Here is a 22,342-nt window from a genome sequence, read left to right as displayed (position 1 = left end):
TTTAGGTTAACAGTGAGCGAACAGAAGAATTATCGATTAACGATAGCTTATAACAGACATGTCTTTCCGCACTATTCGATTTTTTCCAGGGCTACACATTGGCACCAGTCAGTCAGCTGTTAAAAGGCCACCGGCAAAGCAGCAAATAACAAATTGGATTTGTTTTTGCATTATTTCGCATAGTTAAGAAATGGGAGTTTGCCGTTTTTTTCAACAAGGATCGTGTCGTTTCGGCACCAAATGTCGCAATGAACACTTTGATGTTAAGTATGTATTTATTTGATAATCAAAACACGCTGCAAATAGCTAAGAGAAATTTGGGCATCCGCCGAATTTTTAGGCAATATCTCAAGACGGATATGGAAGCGTGCATCAACAGTAACATGTGGCGCTTCTCGGTCTATGGACCGTTTAAGGATAAGCCCAGCATTCCTAACTTCATCGAGGATCAGTCCTTCGAAGAAGTGCGTCTCCAAGCCTACGAAAGTCGCAGTCAAAATCGCTTCGATCAATTTCATCAACAGTATACAAATCAAGTGCACGAAACAGTCAACAAAATGAAGGCAATGCTGCAGATGACGCCACAAATCATCGACGTGATGATCAAGATCTATGAAGCACCCGAGGGCGCTCAAGTAACTGCCACCAACAATAGCAATCCTTTTAGTTTTGCTGACAACAACGCAACACAGCAACAAGCTGGTTCCATTTTTGGCAAACCCGCTTTGGGAGCGAGTAGTGGCAATATCTTTGGTGGCCCAGCTGCAGCCCCGCCCGCAGCTGGCAATATATTTGGAGGCGGCAGCGTTAATAATGCGGCTACCAATAATAATATATTTGGCGGTGCCAACAGCACAAACATATTCGGACAACCGCAACAACAACAACAGCCGCAGCCTGCAGCATTTGGGCAACAGCAGCCAAATCCATTTGGACAGCCGCAGCAGCAACCTTCGATCTTTGCACAGCAGCCGCAGCAACAACAACAGCAGATGAATCCCTTTGGACAGCCAGCAACAGCTGCTAGGTCATTTTCATTTGCTCAGCCAACTCAGGCGACAAATCCTTCGCCCTTTGGCCAAAGCAACGCCTTTCTGCCACAGCAACAACAACAGCAGCAAGGTGGCGTCTTTGCTCAAGCTGTATCTGCTGCAGCAGTCCCAAATACAGGTAACATTTTTGCTCAGGCTACACAGCAGCAGCAGCAACAGCCACCAAATGGCTTCTTTGGCCAGGCAGCAACAGCGACAGGATTTCCGCCTGCGCAGCAAGTTCAAATGCAACAAGCGGCGCCACAACAGCAGCAGCAACAACAGTTGCAACAGCAGCAGCCAAGTGATTCTTCCATTTACAGTCGCATGGAGGATTTGACAGCCGAGGAGATTGCTGCATTCAAGGCGGAAGCTTTTGCCCCTGGCCAAGTGCCTTTAAACCCACCGCCAAGAGAACTTTGCTTATAAAAAATAAACTTAAATATAATTACAAAACTAACAACTACTTTGATAAATTCATAATAATACATTGAAATATAATTTATAGAAATTTATAATAGTAGTATATTAAAATATAATTTATAGATTAAAAAACTTAGAAAATTTTAATAAAAGTTGTTTGCGACTGATCAAAATACATAAAATATTTTCACATAAGATAAAAAAATGTCGAGTCTTACCTAAAAAAAGGGTTTTTTTATTTAAAAGCATTATAATTTAAAATTAAATTAATTTTTTTAATTAAAGTTAATCTTATCTGTTCATGAGAAGGAATAAATATTGTTTTGTTGAATTAGGATTAACAATTTCTCTATTTTTGTTTATTCATATTTTAAAATCGATTATTGTTGAAAATATATTGAAATGAATCATTATGGTCAAAGAAAAACATTAAAAATCTAAGTTAATTTCTATAGACATCATTGTATTATTTATTATGTTATTATTTACAAAAATAAAATAAATATATCTAAATAAATAAGCCAAAAGGGGCTATCTAAAATGTTGTGCCAACAATTAATTGAATTATGTTGTGTTATGACTTTGGTTATAGATTAAACTCTCTGAATTATGTTGTACACACCTCAACAATAGTCATTAACCTCCATCCCCATCGTTTCAGCAACGACATCATAATTTCAATATTCAATATATTGTGCACCAATATTTAGTGGGTAAGTCCAATCTTAGTGCATCATCATATTAAGACGCTCCTTGTTGATGGAATAGACAGCATGGGAACCAATGAGATTACGATCTTGAAAAGCGAGCTGGCAATCCTTGAGCGTAATCACAGTGCGTTCGCAGGGCAACCTGGAAAACAATAGAAATCACGTATTAAGCAAGGCAGTAAGTTTTTTAAAGATCTTTTAACTTACACTTGTTCGCAGGCGGAAAGAAAGACAATGTCATCGTTTTGTCGCCGCATAAAGTTCGCTGTGTTCAGCTCCTTGTCGTGCTCCAGCGGCGTGTCGTCCACCTTTTGCCTTGTCACTGTGTTACGCAGCGATGGATCCCGCAACTGGGCCCCCACATCATAGTAGAAGTTGCCCTCGCCGCTGGTCTTGTAATGCTTGCGCTTCTTAATGATGGCAGACAGCAGATCCTTGAGCAGCACCTGCACAGCCATTGCCACGTACTCGGCCACGCTGTCATCCACAGAGATGAGGCCAATCTCCCAGGCACCAATTAGAAAACGTCCCATAATGAAACCAGCATCGGGTAGAAACAATTCCTGGGCGCAATAGCGTTGTGTGGGCAACTGTTGCTGTTGTTGCTGCTGCATTCCCTGTTGATCGCCAGCCAAAGAAGGTGGTCGTATGAGCTGCATATTATCTTCATTCACAAAATTAAGCACGTCGCATAATTCGAACGTGAAGCGTTCGGCAAAAGTCCGAGAACTGCGCTTCCGTTTCCGGCTACTGCTGCTGTTGGGACCTGAGCGGCCTGAGCTGGTGTGATGTTGTTGCAGTGCAGCAACTGTTTCGGGTGGTGCAAAAGCATCGATTTTATTCAGCAGCGCCAGCAACAATTGATTGTGCAAATGCAGTTTCTCAGGTGTCAAAATTTTGCGACTCTCACAGTCGAACTCCTCTTTGGTCCAGCGGTTGCGAAACCAGTTCTTCATGTTGCCCCGGTAGAGCTCCCAATTGTCGCCGAGCGCTACAGCGAGCGCCTCCTTGGCCACGAGCACTTTGTCTGTCAGTGGATTCATTGAAAAGCGGTTAAATATTCCGTTTATTGTTATTCCTAGCAAGTTTGCAATGTTATTTTTTGCGCGGGTGTGACCAGATCAAGGATTTAAAGCGGTATTAAAATACACAATTGCACTCAAAAGGTATATTAAATGGTATAGCTCAAAATAGTGTGCTTACAATAATATTATCGATAATGCTATCGCTGTGTTTCCCATCTCAAAGCGACATGAATTATTTTTGTATTTACAAAATTGTTGGAGGTAAAACGAGTCACGGCCAAATATATATAAACAATTCAAGTAAATAACGTAATATTCACAGAATCGTAGAAATATTAAAGATGCCGAAGCTGGCGAAGAAAGGAAAGGACTCTGCTTTAACAATGAAGATTGTCGCTGTGGAACGCAAGCAGAAAGAAGTGAACCGCGTGCTAAAGTTGAAGAGTGAAATTTTGCTGAAATCGGAGGTCTCCTATTTGGAATATATTGAAATGCGATCAGAAATGGAGCGCCTGAAAGCGTTAAAGGACACATTTGAGCGGCGCATGCATAAATTAAAACAGCAAGCCAATTAGTTACAAATCATATTTTATGTGTGCTGAACTTAGAATTAAGATTTGATGTAAGAAATAGAAATTTTAGACTGTTGACTTGGAAATGTGCTCCACATACGCTCGAATTCTTTTTCATATGCGATTATCACACGATTATCATTCTGTGACATGACAATACAGTTTTCCCAGTTACCGTGGAAGCCCTGATTCGTCCAGTTCACGGAGCCACTCAGTAACACGCTACGATAAGAGCTTGTCTTCAACTTGTTGCTTGTCCTTTGTTGTTTAATATCGTTTGCAGCTTTGGGTGCATCGATTAACACGAATTTGTGGTGCATCATCACTTTGCTGGACGGACAACGAATATCGAAACCGGCATTTTTAAAATCAATCATTTTCGTTAAGGTTGAAGTCGTCATTACCAGGTCGGTGATAATTCGTAGTCGGACACCTCGCATGTGGGCTTCCATTAATGCCTGGAACATTTCCAGGTTGGTGAACGTGTACATGGCCAAGTCGATGGAATATTGAGCCTGATTAATGTAACTGATCATCGACTCTATACCGCTAGTTGGAAAATCTTGAGAACGCGTGATTTCATTAAATATTATTACATCGATGACTTCTTCAGCTTTTTTCTTGATTCGCGAATGTTTTTTCGCAATGCAGATGACTTCAGTGCATATTATTGCACCCACACCTACAGCAAACGGCATCCACGGCGTCTGACTGCTCAACCCTTTAAGCACTAGAAACAATTGACATGAGTTTTAAAATGTTTATTTTTCAAGTGGTGCAAATACAACACTTACTTTCTGCGCGCTTTCCAAACAAATGGTAGACAGCTTGTGACGTCACAAGCAATTCAAAATAGTGTAACCTCCGTCTTGACACCACGATATATTTATAATCTCTGATCGTTATCGATATATGAGTAGAATCAACCCTGCGTATAATAATATAATAGACACTTTTAAAATCAAGCCAAGCAATATAAAATAAATACAATGAATGATCCGTCCGGCAATATAATTTCAACTGAAACTCAAGACTTATTGGAGGCACGCATCGCTGAATTAAGGAAAGTGCTTAAACTGAAACTAATATTAAATGAAGTACGTGCAATAAAAAATATTGGAAAAGAGCAAACTCCTGAGATCAAACGCGCTCTTAAATTGGTTTCGGTGGCTGATTTTATACGGCTGGGTGATGGAACAGAGCATTTACTAGGTAAATAAATAATACAAATAAGTTATAGATGTATATGTGTATATTGAATTCCTTTTTAGGCTTGCAGGACTGCACCAGTTGTCCGTCGCTCAGTTATACCGATCGCAAAGCGTTGCGCTCTAAATTGACATCAAATCTGAGTGCAAAGTTGACACAAATTGTTGAATTGGGCGACAGGATTCGTTGCGAGCTACCAGATGCAATGTCAACAAATAATGGGGCGGACGCACAGCTGACAACAGGACAACAGGAAATCATTAAGCTTCAAAAGGATCAACGCGAATGCCTAGAGAAATTAGTGGAAAAACGACGGGAAAAATGTGAATTAATGTTGATGGCAGCGGACTTGAAAATGGGGCCACATTTTGCTTACGAACTGAAGGTGCAACAAGCGCAGGCCGAACTGTGGCACACAAAATCAGATCTGATGCGAATGTATTGTATTCACAACATTTTCTCACGCACTGATCACAGCTTAAGGGCGCATAAGGAAGTTGACAAATATGTCGATGAGCTGCTTAGTGCCAATCAGAATCATACAAAAGAAGTCGCCAATAGACGTTAAATGCAATGAAATAATACAAAAACAACCGATTATACAATTTTAAGAAAAATATACATATACATATATACATTAGAAAAAATGGCGTTTAAATTATAGGCGGAGAAACATCGATGAAATTTTAGATATGCGGTTTGCGGTTTTTACATATCGATATGACAAGCATCTAATCGTATAAATTTTTGAAGTCATAATTCATTTACTGGCTATTGACTGTTGTATTTTTTATATTTTACTTTGTCAAAATTCTTGGATTCGTAAAAACAGCATTGTATTTAAATTTGAGTATAAATGGCAAAGGTGGAAACGCAAACCCAAGTATAGACTGTACAGGTGGCAACCCTATCGCACAGAAAAAAGTAAACAAGGCGGCATTGCGTCTCGCCCGACATGACGGAAAATAGTTTTAGCGAAAGCAAAGAGGAGCAATCCGTGAATGACGATGCTCCGACACCAGAGAAGTCAGTACCAGATATAGCCACAGCCGTGGCTGCTGAACTCAGCAGCAGAGGCATCGATTGCGAGGACAATGCATCGTTGGACTCGGCAAGCGTTTTCAGCGCCACAACAACAACGACAACAACACGCAGCAAAAGTAAATCGCCAAATACGCGAAAGCTGAGGAAATTATGTCGTCGCGCCAAAGCGCCTAAAATGGTGCAACCGCTTTACAAATATAGGTGCGTTGTGTGGTCTAATTACTAATTAATATTAAATGTATTATATTTAATAACCACCGACAGCCATCATGTACGTGAGGATCACAATCATCAAATCTTTGGTGTGCAGTTTAATCCGTTTCTGGATCGAAGTCAAGCGGTGTTTGCTACAGTGGGCAAAGATCGTGTATCCATCTATGAGTGTGTCAAGCGCAATCCGGAGATGGAAGCTGGCGAGGATGACGGTATACGTCTGCTGCAAGTCTATGCAGATCCCGATGTAAGTAATATGCATACTAATATGGAATATTCACAATAAATTCAACATTGCAGACCGATGAAAGTTTCTACACGTGTGCTTGGTCCTATGATGCCATCACTAGAGATCCTGTACTCGCTGCCGCAGGTTATCGTGGTGTAATACGCATCTTTAACATCATAAAACATCAGTGTGCCAAGAATTATATTGGGCACGGACATGCCATCAATGAGCTCAAGTTTCATCCGGTGTTGCCACAGTTGTTGCTCTCCGGCAGCAAGGACCATTCACTGCGCTTGTGGAACATACAGACGGATGTGTGTGTGGCGGTTTTTGGTGGCGTCGAGGGACATCGGGATGAGGTTTTGTCCATTGATTTTGATTTGCGTGGTGATCGTATCATGTCTAGCGGCATGGATCATTCCCTTAAACTGTGGCGTCTTAATAAGCCTGACATTAAGGAGGCCATCGAGCTGAGCTCGACGTTCAATGCCAGCAAAAATACGGCACCATTTCCCACAATTAAGGAGCATTTCCCTGACTTTTCCACGCGTGACATTCATCGAAACTATGTGGATTGTGTGCAGTGGTTTGGTGATTTTGTCTTTTCCAAGTCCTGCGAGAACTCCATTGTATGCTGGAAGCCGGGAAAACTGTCAGCACAGCGTCAGGACATCAAGCCACAAGATTCGACAACAGTTTTGCATCATTTCGATTACAAAATGTGCGAGATTTGGTTTGTGCGTTTTGCATTTAATGCCTGGCAAAAGGTGCTGGCTCTCGGCAATCAACTGGGCACCACTTTTGTTTGGGAGCTGGACTCAAATGATCCAAATCTGACTAAATGTAGTCAACTGGTGCATCCCAAATGCACTTCAACAATACGGCAAACATCGTTCTCCAAGGACGGTTCGATTTTAATTTGTGTATGTGACGACAGCACTGTTTGGCGATGGGATCGCGTTAATTAATATATTCTATATGTAATTATTTTATACATTCTATGTAATAATGTATTTATTTATATATTTATGTGTAACTTAAACATAATTCAAATATGGAACGTATTTTGACGATAAGTAAAAAGTGGTGGTAAACCGACAGCAATATATTCGATAAAGTATTTCAAGTGGCAACGCCACAAAATTATATCTGTCAGTGTTGCAAAACCCGAAAAAGCAAATAATAAGAAGAAGACGAAAACGTTTAGAAAAAAACTCGGACTTTAGTGATACGGAAAAAGCGAAAAAATGGGCTCATCCTCGGGCAAAAAACATAAAAAAGATAAGAAACACAGTCATCGATCGCATTCGCGTGAACGCATGACAACAAATCGCGGCGTCGAAGATGATGTGACATTGGATCTCACAGACGATTCTTCCTCAACGCGACAACATCGACACCAACACAAGCATAAAAAACAACACAAGGAACATCGACACAAGCATCACAGACACAAGGAGCGTGAGCGTCCCAGCGAAGTCATCTCACTGGAAGAATCCGACTCAGACAGTAAGTTTTGTATATGTAGTAGTTATCAATTGATTGTGCAGTCCATTTAAAGGGGCAATTGCTCAACATCCCCAAATCGAAAAGCGATATTTCTACATGGGATTGGAATTGATCAATTGCCTTTGGAGCTGTACATTTCACTGGCTCAGAATTCACTAAAGCGCTCTTGTTCTCTTTTTTCTCTTTTTATTTCCTATTTTCCAGACAGACTGTGAGTCAGCTCAAGAAACTTTGGCCAATTTGGAACTGTTTTAAATTTCTATATTGTGTCCATACTAAGTCTTTGAACTTGTGTGTGTTTTGCAGGTTCCGATTGCGTTGAGGTGCCGGTTGAACAAGATGCCAGAGCCAAGGCACGAGAACGGGAGCAGTTGCCGAGAGAACGAGAGCGAGAACAGGTGCCAAGGGAACGAGAACGTGAGCGGGAGAGGGAACGAGAGCCGCAGGCATCACGAGAACGTGAACATGAAGTAGCCACGCCACCACCACCGCAAATCTCCAAGCATGCAGACTACGAGCGAGAACGAAGACGCGAGCGAGAGGTGGAAAGGGAACGCGAGGCACGAGAAGCACGCAAGCGTGCGGGAAGAGAACGTGAACGTGTGCGAGGAGGAAGATCTCGATCACAGTCGCCTGGCACATCACAAATGCAGCAGCAACAGGCGGAAGCGAATCGCAAGAATCGAGGGGTGCGAGGAGAACGTGAAGCAGGCAGAGAACGCGAAGCAGGCAGAGAACGTGAAGCAGGAAGAGAACGTGAAGCTGTCCGAGAGCGAGAGCCAGGACGTGAACGTGAAGCAGTTAGGGAACGCGAGGCAGGAAGAGAACGAGATGTAGTAAGAGAGCGTGAACGCGAGTCAGGAAGAGAACGTGAGCAAGTTCGAGAACGTGAGAGGGAGCGGGACAGAGAAAGGGAACGTGAACACTCACCTATACCAGAGAATGGCGCAGGTGATGTGCTCTCCATTGCCGAAACGAATAAATTGCGTGCCAAGCTCGGACTGAAGCCACTCGAAATGGACAGCGGACCTAGCAAAGCATCCCCGGCAGCTGCGTCAACATCTGCAAGCGGAAGCCAACAGGAGAGTAAACCACGCTCTGGTGCTGACAAGGATCTCTCTTCATATAAGGATGAGTGGGGTGAGTTCTTGCATAAGCCTGCCGACAATATACAAGAGAAGAAAGAGGCGGAGAAATTGCGTGATAAACTAAAGCAGCGCAAAGAGAAGCGTTTTCTTGAGGAGCGTTTGGCACGCATACGCACGCTGGGCGAATCGGACGAGGAGACGGACAACGTGGCGAAGTGGGTGGATCGCAACAAGCGTGTGGTCAATGAACGTGAAGAAGCAAAGCGCAAGGTGAGTAAATGGTTTATATATACATATATGCAAACTATTGCTATTTATCGATCTCTTGCAGGCTAAAGAATTAGAGGAGTTAGATGAGGCGTTTGGTGTCGCGGATCTGGTGGAGCAAGAGAAACAAAAGGCCAGACAGCAGGCCTATGGCGATCGCAATCTTAAAGGCTTGCGCGTGGAGCACGATATGGATGATTTTGGCGAGGGTCGCACTGTCATATTAACGCTCAAGGATCAAGATGTGCTGAATGAAGAGGAGGGTGACACATTGGTCAATGTCAATATGCTTGACGATGAACGTTACAAAAAGAATGTGGCAAACAAGAAGCTCAATCCCCTTAGTTATGGCTATAACGTCTATGAGGAGCAATACGATGAGCTGGGCAATCCCATTGAGCGTGCCATACTCGAGAAGTACGATGATGATGTCGATGGAAAGCCCAAAACACGCAAGAACTTTGTGATTGGCGAGAATGTGGAGGAGGAGCGTGAGCATAGACGGAAATTGCTCGAAATTAAAACCAAATTGGCTGGCAAACGGCTGGAAACTCTACAGGATACCAACATACAACTAGCCTCGGACACCTTCAGCGTGGAGGAGTTGGCCACGTAAGTTATCTGCTGTCATTTTTATTCCTTAATAATTTCAATTTTTTCTTGTTGCAGTTTCAAGAAGCCCAAGAAAAAGGTGAAGAAACTGCGTCAGAAACTAAAAGCTGAGGATTTGGAACCGCTTGCGGAGGCTGCTGGCTCCTCAAACATGGGCAGTCGTCATGGACGGTATCGCGAAGCGGACGACGACGATGTGGTCATGAAAGAGGAGCCGCAAATCAAGCTGGAACCCGATGATGATGACTTGGAGCGTGTGCTGAACAAGGCGCGCAAGCTGAAGCAAAAAGAGAACATTATTAAAAAGTCGTTGCCCATTGATGTGGCAAGTATAAAACAGGACATTAAGCCGGAGCCTGTGGACGAGGCAACCAGTACCTCTGGTGTTATTCTAAGTAGTGCCGATGGCAACATTGTGCTCAATGCCACAGCCGAGTTTTGTCGCACACTTGGTGATATTCCCACTTATGGTATGGCTGGTAATCGAAATGAGGATTCAAATGATATGATGGACTTTGATAATAACGATGCCATGGATGAGCATATGGATGGCAATCACGAGGAGCCCACTCTAAGTCACGGCACATGGAATTCTGTGAATCCTGATGAAGTTATGCAACCGGCTGACTTAGACAATTTGGGTGATGATGTTGAGGAGCGCGCCATTTTGGATGAGGAGCCTGATGTAGGCGCTGGCGTGGCAAATGCTTTGCGTCTGGCTTTATCGAAGGGTTATCTCGAGAAAGAGGAAAAGAATCGGCCAAGCAACACAAAAATGGCTCATTTGCAGGCCAAAAACTATTCGATTGAAGACAAGGCAGCCGGGTAAGATAATTGATTTGACTCTCTTTCCATTGAATATTTATTAAATTAATATTTTTGAAATGCAGCGAGGAGGACAAGATTGGGCGACGTGATCGCTTCCATGCTGGTCCCATTATGGACTTTAAGGACAAGGAGACATTTAAGCCAAATGTTAAGCTTGATTACATTGATGACAATGGTCGCATATTAAACCTCAAAGAGGCGTTCCGCTATTTGTCACACAAGTTCCACGGCAAAGGTCCCGGCAAGAACAAGATCGAGAAGCGTCTCAAGAAAATGGAGCAGGATGGCGTAAGTTCAAAATGTGAATAATATGGTAATCAATAACAACTACTAATTGTATTGTTGTTCCAGTTGATGAAGACGATGAGCTCAACGGATACCCCGCTCTGCACGCTAACCATGTTACAGCAGAAGCAAAAGGAGACCAAGACACCATATGTGGTGCTCAGTGGCAGCAACAAGAATGCCGCAGGCGTCAGTGGTGCTTCAATATCAAAGTTTAAATAATTAGTTCCGACTCCTACAACAATTTAACACTTTCCACAACGCAATGCAATAGTTACTTCCAAAATCACCAAACAAACTAACAATGTTCACAATTAGTTTAGAGTTCAGATCCCTACACACAAGAAGTTACTAACTTCACATTTATTGGTAAACAATCTCTTTTAATTGTACAAATTTATTTCACTTTCCTCCTCTTATTTTTGTTTTCAAATGAGTTTATTTAAGATTTCGTAGTGTATTTATTGAGATATTTGTAAAACTTTCGCAAACAAAAATAAGCAGCATTTAGGCAAAAACAATTATAAATCTTGAATAATTCCGAATAACAAATTACGTGTGTATGTTTATTTAATCCTTGTCAAATTAATACAGTTTAAGCTTGAGGTGTTTTATCGGCGTTTAGCAGTTGAATTTGCAATGGCAAATCGCCTCTGTTGAGTGTCACTGCAACGATCAAAGTTTAAGTAAAAGTTAACTATCTCCTTAAGTTCTTTTTACCTGTAAAATTGCTGCCCAACTGCGTGTAATTGTTGCCCTGGATCAGTTCGAAATGCTGCGTCGACGGACCAGAGCAATTCATGGTGGAGTTTTCATGACTGAATTGCCAACTGCACTTGCTGTCTGCAAATTGAATGTACTTCACCTGCAACTTCTGCACATTTGGTGGCACATTGGCGGTGGTCAATTGCAGTTGCAACGTGTCATTAACGCGTGCAAAATTGAGGCCACCATAGCCAAAGATTAGAGCTTGAAGGAAACCTCCAATGCCAGTTAGAAAATTGGCAGAGCCATCGTAACCAATGGGAGTTTCGCTCCACACTTTGAACTCGGGACGCACATAGTTCTGATAGCCGCGTGTAAAATACTCATCGGCACGACTAAACTCTGCGGTCCCCAGATAGTTGGCTGCAAACATGGACCAGGTCATAGCTGGACCCGATTCTCGTGTCACATTCGCATAGTAATGCAAATCATTCAAATGCGTGGAACTGGTATCGAATTGCAACGGATAACCAAGCAATATGGTGTCGGCCTGCTTCACAATGGCCTGCAGCTGATACCCCAAATGCTGCGGATGATAATCCAGTTGCGCATCATACAAGATTATCAGCTGATCCCTAAGCTGTTGCCAATTTGCGATGCGTGCCGAATTGTTGGTGTTGCTGTCGCATTTGTCTGCTGTCCAAGCAGCAAAATCGAGTGCGATCTTGGACACAGCATTGGTGTAGACATTGTCATCGATGTTGGCATGATCCTCATCGGGACCCATCACCTGGCGAAAGTGACAAGCATTCGCTTCACAGCTAGCTCGGCTGAGCAGAAAGTCGGCGACCTCAGCGACAATGGGCCAAGCGCGTTCGCAGAGCCAATTGTAATCTTGGGATTGGGCAAAAAGCTTTTGCAGCGCAAACGAAATGTCCGGTGAGATGTGTATCTCTTGTTGGGCCACCTCGGGACAGCAGGGATTGGTCACTTCGGTGCCCGTGTAGGCACTTTCCCAGGGGAATCTGTTCCAGAAATACTTATAATAGAAAAAGTAGCAAGGACTTTAGACGCACCTGGCACCCTTGTAACCCGTTGCATTGGCATTGTATTGAGCTCCATTCAGATGCCTGAAGCGGTACTCAAGCAGCAGTTTGCCATAGTCGTAGCCAAATTGTGTGGCCACCGGCAGCATCCAGATTTCCGTATCCCAAAAGTTGTGACCTTGATAGTCGGCCTCCAGATTGCCGCGTGCCAAGCCAGTGGGACTCAAGCCATAGTATGGATCGTTCGGTTGATTGCTGCTCAGCGTGGGCAGCGAACTGACCAAATAGAAGATACCAGCATTCACAATGCGCGATAATTCAAGAGCATTGCCTGTGATTTCGATGGAGAAATGCTGTTGCCAGAACTCGTGCCACAACTTTGTGTGGCTTGCCAGCAAAGCGGCGTCACTGAGTCGCATTACATTTTGCAATTCATTGAGTGCAACACTTTCTACGCGATCCAAGCTGATGACAACGCGATGCTGCAGCTGAGCTTGCCATGCGGGCCAAGGTACTTGACGTGGCTGCTCAAGGGACTCACTGAATGCCACGTGAATCTCATGAGCTTGCGGCTGAAACTGTTCCAACTCCACGATACGGGTGCGTCCACGTAACTGGCGATAATCTCCAACTGCATCGCTGCCATTGTTGATCCCCACAAAGTCAAAGGCATCGCTGTCATTGCCGGGTTGCTGTGTCAGCTTTAGAAATCTCGGTGCTGCTTTGTGAGTTTATATTATTACTCTTAATATAGTTATTAATTTGATTTAATTCTTACAGTTGATAAATGTGGATGTCGCATGTCGTGTGGCCAGCACTTCGTAGATCAAGGCGCGATTGTAATAACGATGTGGATACGTGCGTTGCTCCAGCGTTATGCCAATGGAAGCGTAGTTTTTCGTGTAATGAAAGTAGCCATCACGCAGATTCATCTCATAGCTAATGCCAGTTGGTTGTTCGCAACCAAAGCGATCGCAGATCTCGGCATTTATGTTGATCCAGTTGGGAATTCTCGCACGCTTGCTCTTCCCAGTGGCGCCATTGTACACGCCATTCATGAAGATGGCATCTCCAAAGACCGTGTAACCCAAATGTCCATTGGACAGACTGGGCATAAAGTTCAAATCCGAGGGTAAGCTTATGCAAACAAATAAAAAAAAATTGTAACTTTAGCTTATCTAATATCTCTTCAATCTACAGATCAAAACATTATACTTTACCTTTGGGTTTGTAGCAGGAAGGGATCTGAAGAGTCTGCTCTGCTCTGCCAGATAAGCGTGAAAATTAATGCAAATTGAAATTTGCTCATATTCCGCCTGCACTGATCCATTGTCGAGGAATGCTCGGAATATACTGAAACTGCTCTCTCAACTCTGATTGCTCGATAGCTGACAAAAGGAACTGATAAGTTTAAGTCGGAGCGGCAAACACTCGACAGTTGTGAGTCGCTAACTGTTTATATTTGTCGCAGCTGAAACAACTTTCTCACAGTAAAAGTACTATCTCTAATCAGCCTTAATCGCATTAATTGATGTTTGTGATTGTGTGTACCTAATCATTAATCTGTAATCATGAATTAAATAGTAGATTTATTTTAATTTAATTAATATTTAAATTATGTATTAGAAAAAGTTTAAAATGTATAAGTTTGCTTAGCTACAGTTAATAATTTCTGATTAATATAATTTATTTAACTTAAAGTTCATCAAACCTACAAATGAGCATTTAAATTCGTTCTCTCATTATTTTGGGGTATACTTTTAGGCATTTAGATAATATTGCTAGAGCTGCCCTCAGAAACTGACAAGTACAACGACAACTCGAGAACTACAAGGTCTATTTGAATGTCCATTGGTAGGACAATACTCCGCGCTTCGCTTGTCACAAGAATTATAGGATCTTACAGGATTGGATGATATGTAAACAATATGTGTATTATATGCACGGTTGCCACTTTTGGTACAAATGTACCAAAACTGGTACATTTTTTTATGCGTTGGTACATTGGATCACTTTTTTCATTTTGGTACATTTTCAATATGACTGGTCTAGAATTTAAATTTTTCATAAAATTTTATGTTCACACATATTATTTTAACAAATGACTTTGTTCCACCAGACACAAATTTTGTATTAGTTAGAAATTTAACCATGACTAACACTTGAAAATATCGCATACAGTCGATTTGCAACGTATTGTGTCAATTGAGAAAATATGTATGCGCCAATCTAAGGTCTATCACTACGTAAACAGTTATATATTGTGAATCACAATTTGTGAAATACAACAAATCTTTCGTGAAAAAATTTGTGGTACATTTTGCTAAAATTGGTACATTTTTTCAAAATTTTGGTACAAAAAATTTTTTTGGAATGGCAACCGTGATTATATGTTGAGTCCGTGGGAATTTTAAAAATGCTAATCGGTTTATATTGATGAAAATTAGAATTGCTCTTCAAATGGTAAAGAGATACTTATTTAATTATGTAACAATTTCTCTTTATAATATTTCATTCTTTAGAATCTAACATTGCCATCCTGGTTACCCTCATTACTAGATTTTAGCCGAGTTAAAGCTAAAAAAAACTAATATCCAAATGTTTTATATCTCTAATTATTCTTGTCACATTTTCAAAATACATGTATTAAAAAAATATGGAATCCGACACTTGTAAATTTTTGGTCAGCGAACTGATAAAGACAAGTGTATAATCATGAAATCTAGGATAATTCGGAAACTATAAGAATTACCTAGTTTACCTGTTGGAGAATAAGAGTCTTTACCAAGACTCTTAAATTGATATAGCACTCGCAAGAAATAGACGAGATATAAGTAAGTATAAGCTACTTATTTAGAAGTAAAGCGACTTTAAGAGAGGTAGCATAAATTTTTTTATCAACGGACTGAGAATTCCTTTGTGCCAGTAGCAAATGGATGGAACTGGCAGAAACACCCATGAAGTATAGACAGAAGAATAGATGGATAAGAGTATAGATATAGACATGAAGTATACCCATGAAGTATAGACATGAAGCTATATACAGACGATAAGCCATGTCCGTTTGTCCATCTATCTGTCCGTATGAACACTTCGAGAAATAATAATAGATACTTTAGATAGTATATATTTTTTCAGCTCCACTTGCTATCATCCCATGGAATAGTAAGCGTACGTTTAAAGCTTAAGTATCAATTTCAGTTTTTTACAATAATATTATAAGATAAATAAGATAACAAAAGTTAGAATTAACTTTTTAACAAATATTATTTACTTAGATTTGGATTTTATTGATTTTTTGCTAGGGAAAAATGTTAATTCTTTCGTTAGACTTTTATGCATTTTTATCTATCTCACATTCCTATATCATATGTTACTTGTTTATGGTATGCAAGAAATGCTCGTGCACATTTGTTTATTTAATTGTTTTCTTGCCTTGATTCGGCACAAATACTATGGAATTATTGGCAGTATTTATATGGTCAAGAGTGAGTATTTAATCAATAGATGCTGCCAAGGAAAATTAGACTTTTAGACTTCAAGTGTTCAGCAAAATCAATTAAAGAAGTTCTTCATGAAATAGCTTAATTTCTGTAAAGTATATGCGAACGATTATGCAATAGTTCCTTCAACTCATTGAAGATAACAAAAGGATATTGGGTTTAGAGTTTCTATAAAACACTGTTTATACCCGCTACCCATAGGGTAAAATCGAAAAAATCGAATAACAAGTGTAATTTTAAAGCTAGAGCTACGAGCTTTGGTGTATACTATAATTACTGTAGTATTTATGATTCCTGAATTTGGTTGCGATCAGATAAAAATTGTGGAAGTTATTAAAGAAATACATTTGTATGGGCAAAAACGCCTACTTTCTAGGGGTCTTAGTTGCTTTGGCTGACAATCTGGTATATTGTGCCTCCTATGGTATATTTTGAATGGTGTACTATATCGATATACCAAACATACCATTTGGTATATTTTTAGTATTTTTTTAGTATTTTCGGTATATTTTGAAAATGATACCACAATATTTTGCCTTTATTAAAAATGGGTAGCGGGTATCTCACAGTCGAGCACACTCGACTGTAACTTTCTTACTTGTTTTAAATCAAATTTAAGAATTTTAATAATTAATTTTAAAGAAAAATATATTTTTTTTCCAGAGATACTATAAGTACACAAAATTTACTAGCTCCAAGTCCTTATGGATTTGGAATTCGAGTATTTTCATTATCCTTCCAAAAAATACACCTGAAAGTTGCTTAAGGTGTACGTATAGAATAATGGACGACAAGTTGACAATTCCGCCGTATCAGGCAAACATGAAGATTTGTTTTGAATGCTTTTCAATTATTAATATAATCAATTAATTAAATTTTTAAGTAGCATCAGCATTCATTTTAAGACTACAAGCTAATTTGATGTGTATATTATTTATTCTTTTCGTTACTAATATTTTATAAGTTGGAAAGCGTTTTTTTGTTTAAATTTATACAATAAGCTTTTTTTTTAAATTGGAACAAACAATTTAATTTATTTATTTAGATTTTTATTTACCTGATCACATAAAATAAATCAATAAGGATAAATTTATAAATAGGTTTATGAAGTTTACAATTTATTAAATTTAGACAGGCAAACACCTTTGGCATATTGTTGAGTGCCTTCTTGAAAGTCTATAAAAATATATTATAGTCTTTGGGATTTTTTATGGACTGCACTTGTCGCTCAGATGAGATGTTGATAATTGAGACAGCGACAAGGCGTGGCACATGTGATGGGAAATGGGAGAGAGAGGGAGACACAGAGACAGAGAGAGAGAGAGAGAGAGAGAGAGAGAGAGAGTTGGGCTGATGATGTGCTGATGAATGAAGGCAGCGCAGACAATAGGATGTGGGAAATCTTCTAATGGCATCGGCACAAAAGAAAAGTCATTAAACGGTTAACTGAGAATCGCAGCTGGTTCAACGCTGGCATAACTCTGGGGTGGCCCAGCGACCCGAAGCACCTGCGTATCTTGCACTATAGTAGCACAATCTACTGTATGCTATTTTATTCTATAACAATTTTTGTCTCTCTCTCTTCCACATATATGCTCCACTTTTTTGTTGTTGTTTCGAATCGCTTTTTTTTCATCTTTACTGCAACTATGAATAATTCTGAGCTACTCTTCTTCGCAGCTGGGCTAATTATATGGCTTTCGCTGTTGTTGTTATTGTTCGTGGCACTAATTACGTGAGAATCTCGGCGTGCAACAACGAAGCTTTCCAGGCGTAGAAACCATAGAGGCCTAGAAGTAACCAAAATCAAAATCAAATTCGACATCGCCATTATCATCATTGCCCCGACAGCGAAGCGTAACCAATAAAACAGCTACAATTGCGACTCCACTCCACTCCGACTATAGAAAGAAGAAGAGCTAACCGAACTAACTAGAAACTGTAGCGATATGGGCGCATGACTTGCCGTCCCTCTTGCGTGTTTGCTGGGGTAGCTCAGAAGAGTGGCAATCGGGAACCCTTACATCTTAACTCAGCTAGAGCCAACTAACATATCTCAACTAATTTTAATGACGTTACGCCGCGATAGGTTTTCTGCTCAAGATCCATAAAGAAATGCTCAGGTGTTCAGTATATACATACTATATACATATATACGAGTATAGCAAATACAACACAGAGTACAGTCAACATCAACATGTCTTCTTTCTTTTTTTGTGGTTACTTGGCACGAGATCTGAATCTGTTTTAGATCTATGGGCCACGTGATTTACCCTTTGTTTTGCGGCTTTACTGACTTCCCCCTATTAGCGCCATCTCCTTCTGGCACACACACTAACTGTCTCGCTCCGGCAAATTTGAAATGCTCATGTTGCTCTTGCTCTTACTCTTGTTGTTGTTGTTATTATTTATTTTACTTTTTATTTTTTTTTTTGCTGTTTTTCAAGAAGTCTATGCAGAGCCTGCCTATCGCGATGTCGCCGCTTGCCGAAGCGTAACTGAAATATTAAAACATTTTTTTCCTTCTTTTTTTTTTCGCAGTTTTGTTGTTGTTTTCTGCTCCGCCATTTTGCTGGTGGTTTTGGCGTCAGATTTGTGTTTTTTTTTTTGCAGTCTTTTTGTAGTTGTTTTTGTCAGTTGTTTTATTTTGCTTTTTTTTGTTAACCTGTTGCCCGAAAAGTCGCGTCGAGAAATTTACGCAACGAAGCGTTGCCAATGAGTTTCCGCTTTTGAGGCATTGGGCATTGGGCTTAGTCGTCGTCGTCGTCGTCGTCGTCGTCATCGTCGTCGCACCACGCAACTCCGACTCCAACAACAATAACAACAACAACAACGCTAACACCACCAACAGGCAATAACAACAACAATAATAGAAGCAATAACAACAATACTACAGACAATAATTTCAACAATGGTTATAACAACAAGTTACATGGGCGATTTGACAAGTTTGTGACATTAATGGGAACTTGTGAAATTCTGATTTATTTTGTATGCATTTTTAACAATTTGTGACGTTAATGAAAAACATTAATTCATTTTATATTCTTTTTTAGCAATTTGTGAAATTAATGAGAATTTAGAATCTTTTAATGCATATTGTATTATTTACTTATAACATATGTGATAAAAGAGAATTTTAGACCTTTGTTTGAATTGTTTTTAATAATGATTTATGTCTAATACATCATGTTCTAATAATTGCATTGCATAATATGATATTTTGAACAACTTTGTTAATTAGTTTGATAAGTGATTACTTTAATACTTTAAAAGTTACTGCAAAAATTACAAATGAAGGGTTTCGAAAATACGATATTAATGGTTGTCCTGTAAAAATTTGCCTTTTATAAACACAGAAACTTTTGCATATAAATTTTCTGTTGTCAGAAAACAAATTATTGCTGCATTTATTTTTATTTAATGTTGATTTCTGTTAATTTATTTGTTCACATATAGAAAAAGTGAAAGAAAAAACGTACTAAAATCAAGAATAAAATCTGGAATCAACTTTTCAATCAAGAATCAAGATTTTAATTTTAAAATAAGATGTTTTTATTCTTAAAATACAAGTTTAGCATACAAATTTATGTTTAAGGTATTTAAGCCTTTGTTTCTTAATTGTAAGAAGATAATTGCGTTATTTGTTAATTATTTATTTTTAATTATAAAAAAATCGACATGCAAGTTTGTTTTCCTAAAATTTTATTTAGAATTTTGATGTTTACTGAAATAACGTAAATAATTCCTTAAATAATAAATTATTTCTTTCTGTAAAATAGGTGTGAGCAAGTTGTGAAACGCCCCTCGCATTGAGCCCAAGCATTTGCTCGCGTTTTTGGGGCTCTTTCGGGTCTCTCGCAGTGTTTTTCTGCCTAATTTGTGTGTGTGCGCCTCGAAAATGAAACGCGTGTGAAAATTATGTTTATTATGTAGTATAGTGAATAGTACAATGTACAATGTACAACCTACAATGTAATATATACGCAACATATGTATCTATGCATCTACATACCGCAAGAGTATGGAGGTCTTATACAAAAATACAAAATAAAACAAAAAATATAGTTAGTTGGTAATCGGTCGCTTTCGCCTGGATAGAGTTTTTGTTTTTGTGCTTTTGGGTGTTGTCTAACTGTGCGTTAGCTTTGGCTTTAATTGTTGTAATTTGCTTAGATATACACTCGTATTTTATTTATTGTTGCAAGATAATTATGATGATTATCTGTGAAAGGGCGTATTTAAATTTGATGTTGTTTTCCTTCTTTGCTTTTTCAAATGGCATTAGGCGATTTAAATGTAAGCGCTCCCGTCGTTGCTTTGGCTACCTCCACACAGCAGGCCTGGGAACCTCAAGTTCAAGACCTGAACTGTGTGTGTGTGTGTGTGTGGATTAGAAGGGGGAAGTGGAACGGTAAGAGGAAAGGAGGAGGAGGAGGAGGGGATAAGGAGGTAGGTAGCCCATCGACACCGCCTTTCAGCCGCCGCATTTGCAACTCAATTATGAGTGCAGTCTTTGTAGCACTCACTATCTGCACATCTGCCTGCACCTGACCATTCCGTGTGCAATTCTAGCCGATAATTTGCATTATTTTGTGCGCGTTGCACACAGGTGCACACTCTGTCTCTCTGTCTCTTTGCCACTTGTTCCACCCCTTTCCCCGTTCCCCTTCACCACTCTGTCTGCCTGAGACGCCGTTGATCTCACGCGTCGCGTGGTCGCTGCAATTACACCAAGCAACAGGTTCTAAACTCCTCATATGTAAATTAACAGTAGCTGCCTTTGAACTTAGTTCCACTTTAAGAATAATATACCAAATACTTGCTTACTTACAATACAAAATATACTTATTATTTAAATTACACTTCATTGTAAATTGCAATTGAACTAGTTTCTGGTAGTTTAAAGTTACATCTAAATTTTTTATAAAATTGTGCCACATGCATTTCTAATGAAATACCATTTGTTTAAGTATCTGTTATTTATTATAATAACTTGGGATTTGTTTATATATCATTATTTTGTAGCAATATATGCATATATTTTTATTATGAACCAACAATGTTAGTCAGTTCAACAATTCAGCACGAAAGAATTGTGAATGCTAAGAAAGAGTTTTATTTCGAGGAGAATCTTAAATTGTTCTACTTTGGAAAAATGATATTACACTTGAAACCTTTTTTTTATAAGAATTATTCTGATATTTGGATGCAAAATTATATTTCTTTTTCTTAGTCATTCGACTTATTGAGTGATGATGATAGACTTTTTTAATTTGGGTAAAAATGAAACTTATACGTTTTGATTGGCAGTTTAAATATAGCTAAGCTAAGGAACAATTTTTTTTTGTTGAAAAAATTAATAAATTTGTATGAAAAAAATATATATTTATATATTTTATCGTACAACAGAAAAAGTTTGTAAAAGCAATCTTAGCTCTAAAATGCTAATCCAGATCTATAAGAACAAACTTTACTTATTTTTAAAATTGTTTCATTTTTGTTTCACTGTAAATTGTGTCGCACGCGACGTTTATCGCCAGAGAATTACCCATATATATTTTATAAATATATATATTAAATATTAATTTATTTTCATTTTTATCTGCATATTATTAAATATATTCTTTGCAGTTAAAGCCATCTCTTCCGCTCATCCCTGAATTAAGTTCTGAATAATTTAACCAGCTCATTTTTTCGCCTTCACGTGCTACCTTATTAACTTATATTTGGTATTATTTTCCTCATATCTTAAACGCATCTTAAACTGCATTAATTCTCATTAAGAGCTTACTTGTTGTGCTGTGTGCGGTTTGCTTAATCATTGTGTTTATCCACCCCATTGTGTGTGTTGTGTTGCTCAGTGTAGCTTCCAGATAATTCAGTTGTATGTGTGTGTGTGTGTGAATCGTCTGTGACCTCTGGCCGGCTGCTCTTCAATTCAATTGCAATTGGCGCACAACGAAATGAATACACACACACACACATACACATTCATGAATACGGGTACTCATACGGGTACTCACACTCATGGTCGCTGATA

General features: G+C 39.4%; 8 protein-coding genes across 9 annotated transcripts; 5 read left to right on the top strand and 3 right to left on the bottom strand.

Annotated features, from left to right (window-relative positions):
* Window positions 1–91: 91 nt before the first annotated feature.
* On the top strand, window positions 92–1,586 carry LOC133847052 (uncharacterized). Its single transcript, XM_062281811.1, has 2 exons — window positions 92–267; window positions 341–1,586. The coding sequence occupies exons 1-2, from the start codon at window positions 191–193 to the stop codon at window positions 1,458–1,460; spliced, it is 1,197 nt and encodes a 398-aa protein (XP_062137795.1). The 5' UTR covers window positions 92–190; the 3' UTR covers window positions 1,461–1,586.
* Window positions 1,587–2,163: 577 nt separating this feature from the next.
* LOC133835301 (transcriptional adapter 1-like) lies at window positions 2,164–3,207 on the bottom strand. Its single transcript, XM_062265299.1, has 2 exons — window positions 2,372–3,207; window positions 2,164–2,306 (listed from the first exon to the last, which is right to left on the bottom strand). The coding sequence occupies exons 1-2, from the start codon at window positions 3,205–3,207 to the stop codon at window positions 2,180–2,182; spliced, it is 963 nt and encodes a 320-aa protein (XP_062121283.1). The 3' UTR covers window positions 2,164–2,179.
* Window positions 3,208–3,530: 323 nt separating this feature from the next.
* LOC133835304 (uncharacterized) lies at window positions 3,531–3,860 on the top strand. Its single transcript, XM_062265302.1, has one exon. It carries the CDS (start codon window positions 3,531–3,533, stop codon window positions 3,762–3,764), a length of 234 nt encoding a protein of 77 aa, XP_062121286.1. The 3' UTR covers window positions 3,765–3,860.
* Window positions 3,861–3,961: 101 nt separating this feature from the next.
* Window positions 3,962–4,684, bottom strand: LOC133835303 (mitochondrial cardiolipin hydrolase). Its single transcript, XM_062265301.1, has 3 exons — window positions 4,556–4,684; window positions 4,166–4,491; window positions 3,962–4,091 (listed from the first exon to the last, which is right to left on the bottom strand). Coding segments are annotated over exons 1-3 (390 nt in total). The 5' UTR covers window positions 4,557–4,684; the 3' UTR covers window positions 3,962–4,028.
* Window positions 4,685–4,750: 66 nt separating this feature from the next.
* Window positions 4,751–5,608, top strand: LOC133835302 (augmin complex subunit dgt2). Its single transcript, XM_062265300.1, has 2 exons — window positions 4,751–4,973; window positions 5,033–5,608. Exons 1-2 carry the CDS (start codon window positions 4,751–4,753, stop codon window positions 5,536–5,538), a joined length of 729 nt encoding a protein of 242 aa, XP_062121284.1. The 3' UTR covers window positions 5,539–5,608.
* A 115-nt stretch (window positions 5,609–5,723) lies between these two features.
* LOC133835300 (polycomb protein esc) lies at window positions 5,724–7,565 on the top strand. The gene is made up of 3 exons (XM_062265298.1): window positions 5,724–6,215; window positions 6,279–6,474; window positions 6,528–7,565. Exons 1-3 carry the CDS (start codon window positions 5,926–5,928, stop codon window positions 7,422–7,424), a joined length of 1,383 nt encoding a protein of 460 aa, XP_062121282.1. The 5' UTR covers window positions 5,724–5,925; the 3' UTR covers window positions 7,425–7,565.
* A 44-nt stretch (window positions 7,566–7,609) lies between these two features.
* LOC133835298 (U4/U6.U5 tri-snRNP-associated protein 1) lies at window positions 7,610–11,600 on the top strand. Its single transcript, XM_062265294.1, has 6 exons — window positions 7,610–7,965; window positions 8,272–9,323; window positions 9,385–9,932; window positions 9,990–10,757; window positions 10,823–11,048; window positions 11,112–11,600. The coding sequence occupies exons 1-6, from the start codon at window positions 7,704–7,706 to the stop codon at window positions 11,265–11,267; spliced, it is 3,012 nt and encodes a 1,003-aa protein (XP_062121278.1). The 5' UTR covers window positions 7,610–7,703; the 3' UTR covers window positions 11,268–11,600.
* LOC133835299 (protein-glucosylgalactosylhydroxylysine glucosidase) lies at window positions 11,595–14,165 on the bottom strand. 2 transcript variants are annotated; one of them, XM_062265296.1, is made up of 5 exons: window positions 14,017–14,165; window positions 13,575–13,933; window positions 12,827–13,517; window positions 11,766–12,775; window positions 11,595–11,711 (listed from the first exon to the last, which is right to left on the bottom strand). In XM_062265296.1, the coding sequence occupies exons 1-5, from the start codon at window positions 14,124–14,126 to the stop codon at window positions 11,641–11,643; spliced, it is 2,241 nt and encodes a 746-aa protein (XP_062121280.1). In that variant the 5' UTR covers window positions 14,127–14,165; the 3' UTR covers window positions 11,595–11,640. The 2 variants fall into 2 exon arrangements, with proteins under 2 accessions (XP_062121280.1, XP_062121281.1); XM_062265297.1 differs by having other exon boundaries at window positions 12,827–13,514.
* Window positions 14,166–22,342: the final 8,177 nt, after the last annotated feature.

The sequence above is a fragment of the Drosophila sulfurigaster genome, chromosome 2L, assembly GCF_023558435.1.
Source record: "Drosophila sulfurigaster albostrigata strain 15112-1811.04 chromosome 2L, ASM2355843v2, whole genome shotgun sequence".
Classification (NCBI taxonomy): Eukaryota; Metazoa; Arthropoda; class Insecta; order Diptera; family Drosophilidae; genus Drosophila; species Drosophila sulfurigaster.
Note: the sequence above shows the minus strand (reverse complement) of the source record. Positions and strands in the feature narration are given on the sequence as shown.

What these genes read in the sequence shown, in the direction of transcription:
- LOC133835298 (XM_062265294.1), top strand. Translation starts at nt 7,704, where the DNA reads ATGGGCTCATCCTCGGGCAAAAAACATAAAAAAGATAAGAAACACAGT. An exon ending in GGAAGAATCCGACTCAGACA is followed by an intron (nt 7,966 to 8,271) that starts GTAAGTTTTGTA and finishes TGTGTTTTGCAG; the next exon opens with GTTCCGATTGCGTTGAGGTG. An exon ending in AGCGTGGAGGAGTTGGCCAC is followed by an intron (nt 9,933 to 9,989) that starts GTAAGTTATCTG and finishes TTCTTGTTGCAG; the next exon opens with TTTCAAGAAGCCCAAGAAAA.
- LOC133847052 (XM_062281811.1), top strand. Translation starts at nt 191, where the DNA reads ATGGGAGTTTGCCGTTTTTTTCAACAAGGATCGTGTCGTTTCGGCACC. An exon ending in AATGAACACTTTGATGTTAA is followed by an intron (nt 268 to 340) that starts GTATGTATTTAT and finishes CCGAATTTTTAG; the next exon opens with GCAATATCTCAAGACGGATA.
- LOC133835303 (XM_062265301.1), bottom strand. An exon ending in TACGAATTATCACCGACCTG is followed by an intron (nt 4,092 to 4,165) that starts GTAATGACGACT and finishes TTGTCCGTCCAG; the next exon opens with CAAAGTGATGATGCACCACA.
- LOC133835299 (XM_062265296.1), bottom strand. Translation starts at nt 14,126, where the DNA reads ATGGATCAGTGCAGGCGGAATATGAGCAAATTTCAATTTGCATTAATT. An exon ending in TTCCTGCTACAAACCCAAAG is followed by an intron (nt 13,934 to 14,016) that starts GTAAAGTATAAT and finishes TGTTTGCATAAG; the next exon opens with CTTACCCTCGGATTTGAACT. An exon ending in GTTGGGCAGCAATTTTACAG is followed by an intron (nt 11,712 to 11,765) that starts GTAAAAAGAACT and finishes TGATCGTTGCAG; the next exon opens with TGACACTCAACAGAGGCGAT.
- LOC133835304 (XM_062265302.1), top strand. Translation starts at nt 3,531, where the DNA reads ATGCCGAAGCTGGCGAAGAAAGGAAAGGACTCTGCTTTAACAATGAAG.
- LOC133835301 (XM_062265299.1), bottom strand. Translation starts at nt 3,207, where the DNA reads ATGAATCCACTGACAGACAAAGTGCTCGTGGCCAAGGAGGCGCTCGCT. An exon ending in CTTTCCGCCTGCGAACAAGT is followed by an intron (nt 2,307 to 2,371) that starts GTAAGTTAAAAG and finishes ATTGTTTTCCAG; the next exon opens with GTTGCCCTGCGAACGCACTG.
- LOC133835300 (XM_062265298.1), top strand. Translation starts at nt 5,926, where the DNA reads ATGACGGAAAATAGTTTTAGCGAAAGCAAAGAGGAGCAATCCGTGAAT. An exon ending in CAACCGCTTTACAAATATAG is followed by an intron (nt 6,216 to 6,278) that starts GTGCGTTGTGTG and finishes AACCACCGACAG; the next exon opens with CCATCATGTACGTGAGGATC. An exon ending in AAGTCTATGCAGATCCCGAT is followed by an intron (nt 6,475 to 6,527) that starts GTAAGTAATATG and finishes TCAACATTGCAG; the next exon opens with ACCGATGAAAGTTTCTACAC.
- LOC133835302 (XM_062265300.1), top strand. Translation starts at nt 4,751, where the DNA reads ATGAATGATCCGTCCGGCAATATAATTTCAACTGAAACTCAAGACTTA. An exon ending in TGGAACAGAGCATTTACTAG is followed by an intron (nt 4,974 to 5,032) that starts GTAAATAAATAA and finishes ATTCCTTTTTAG; the next exon opens with GCTTGCAGGACTGCACCAGT.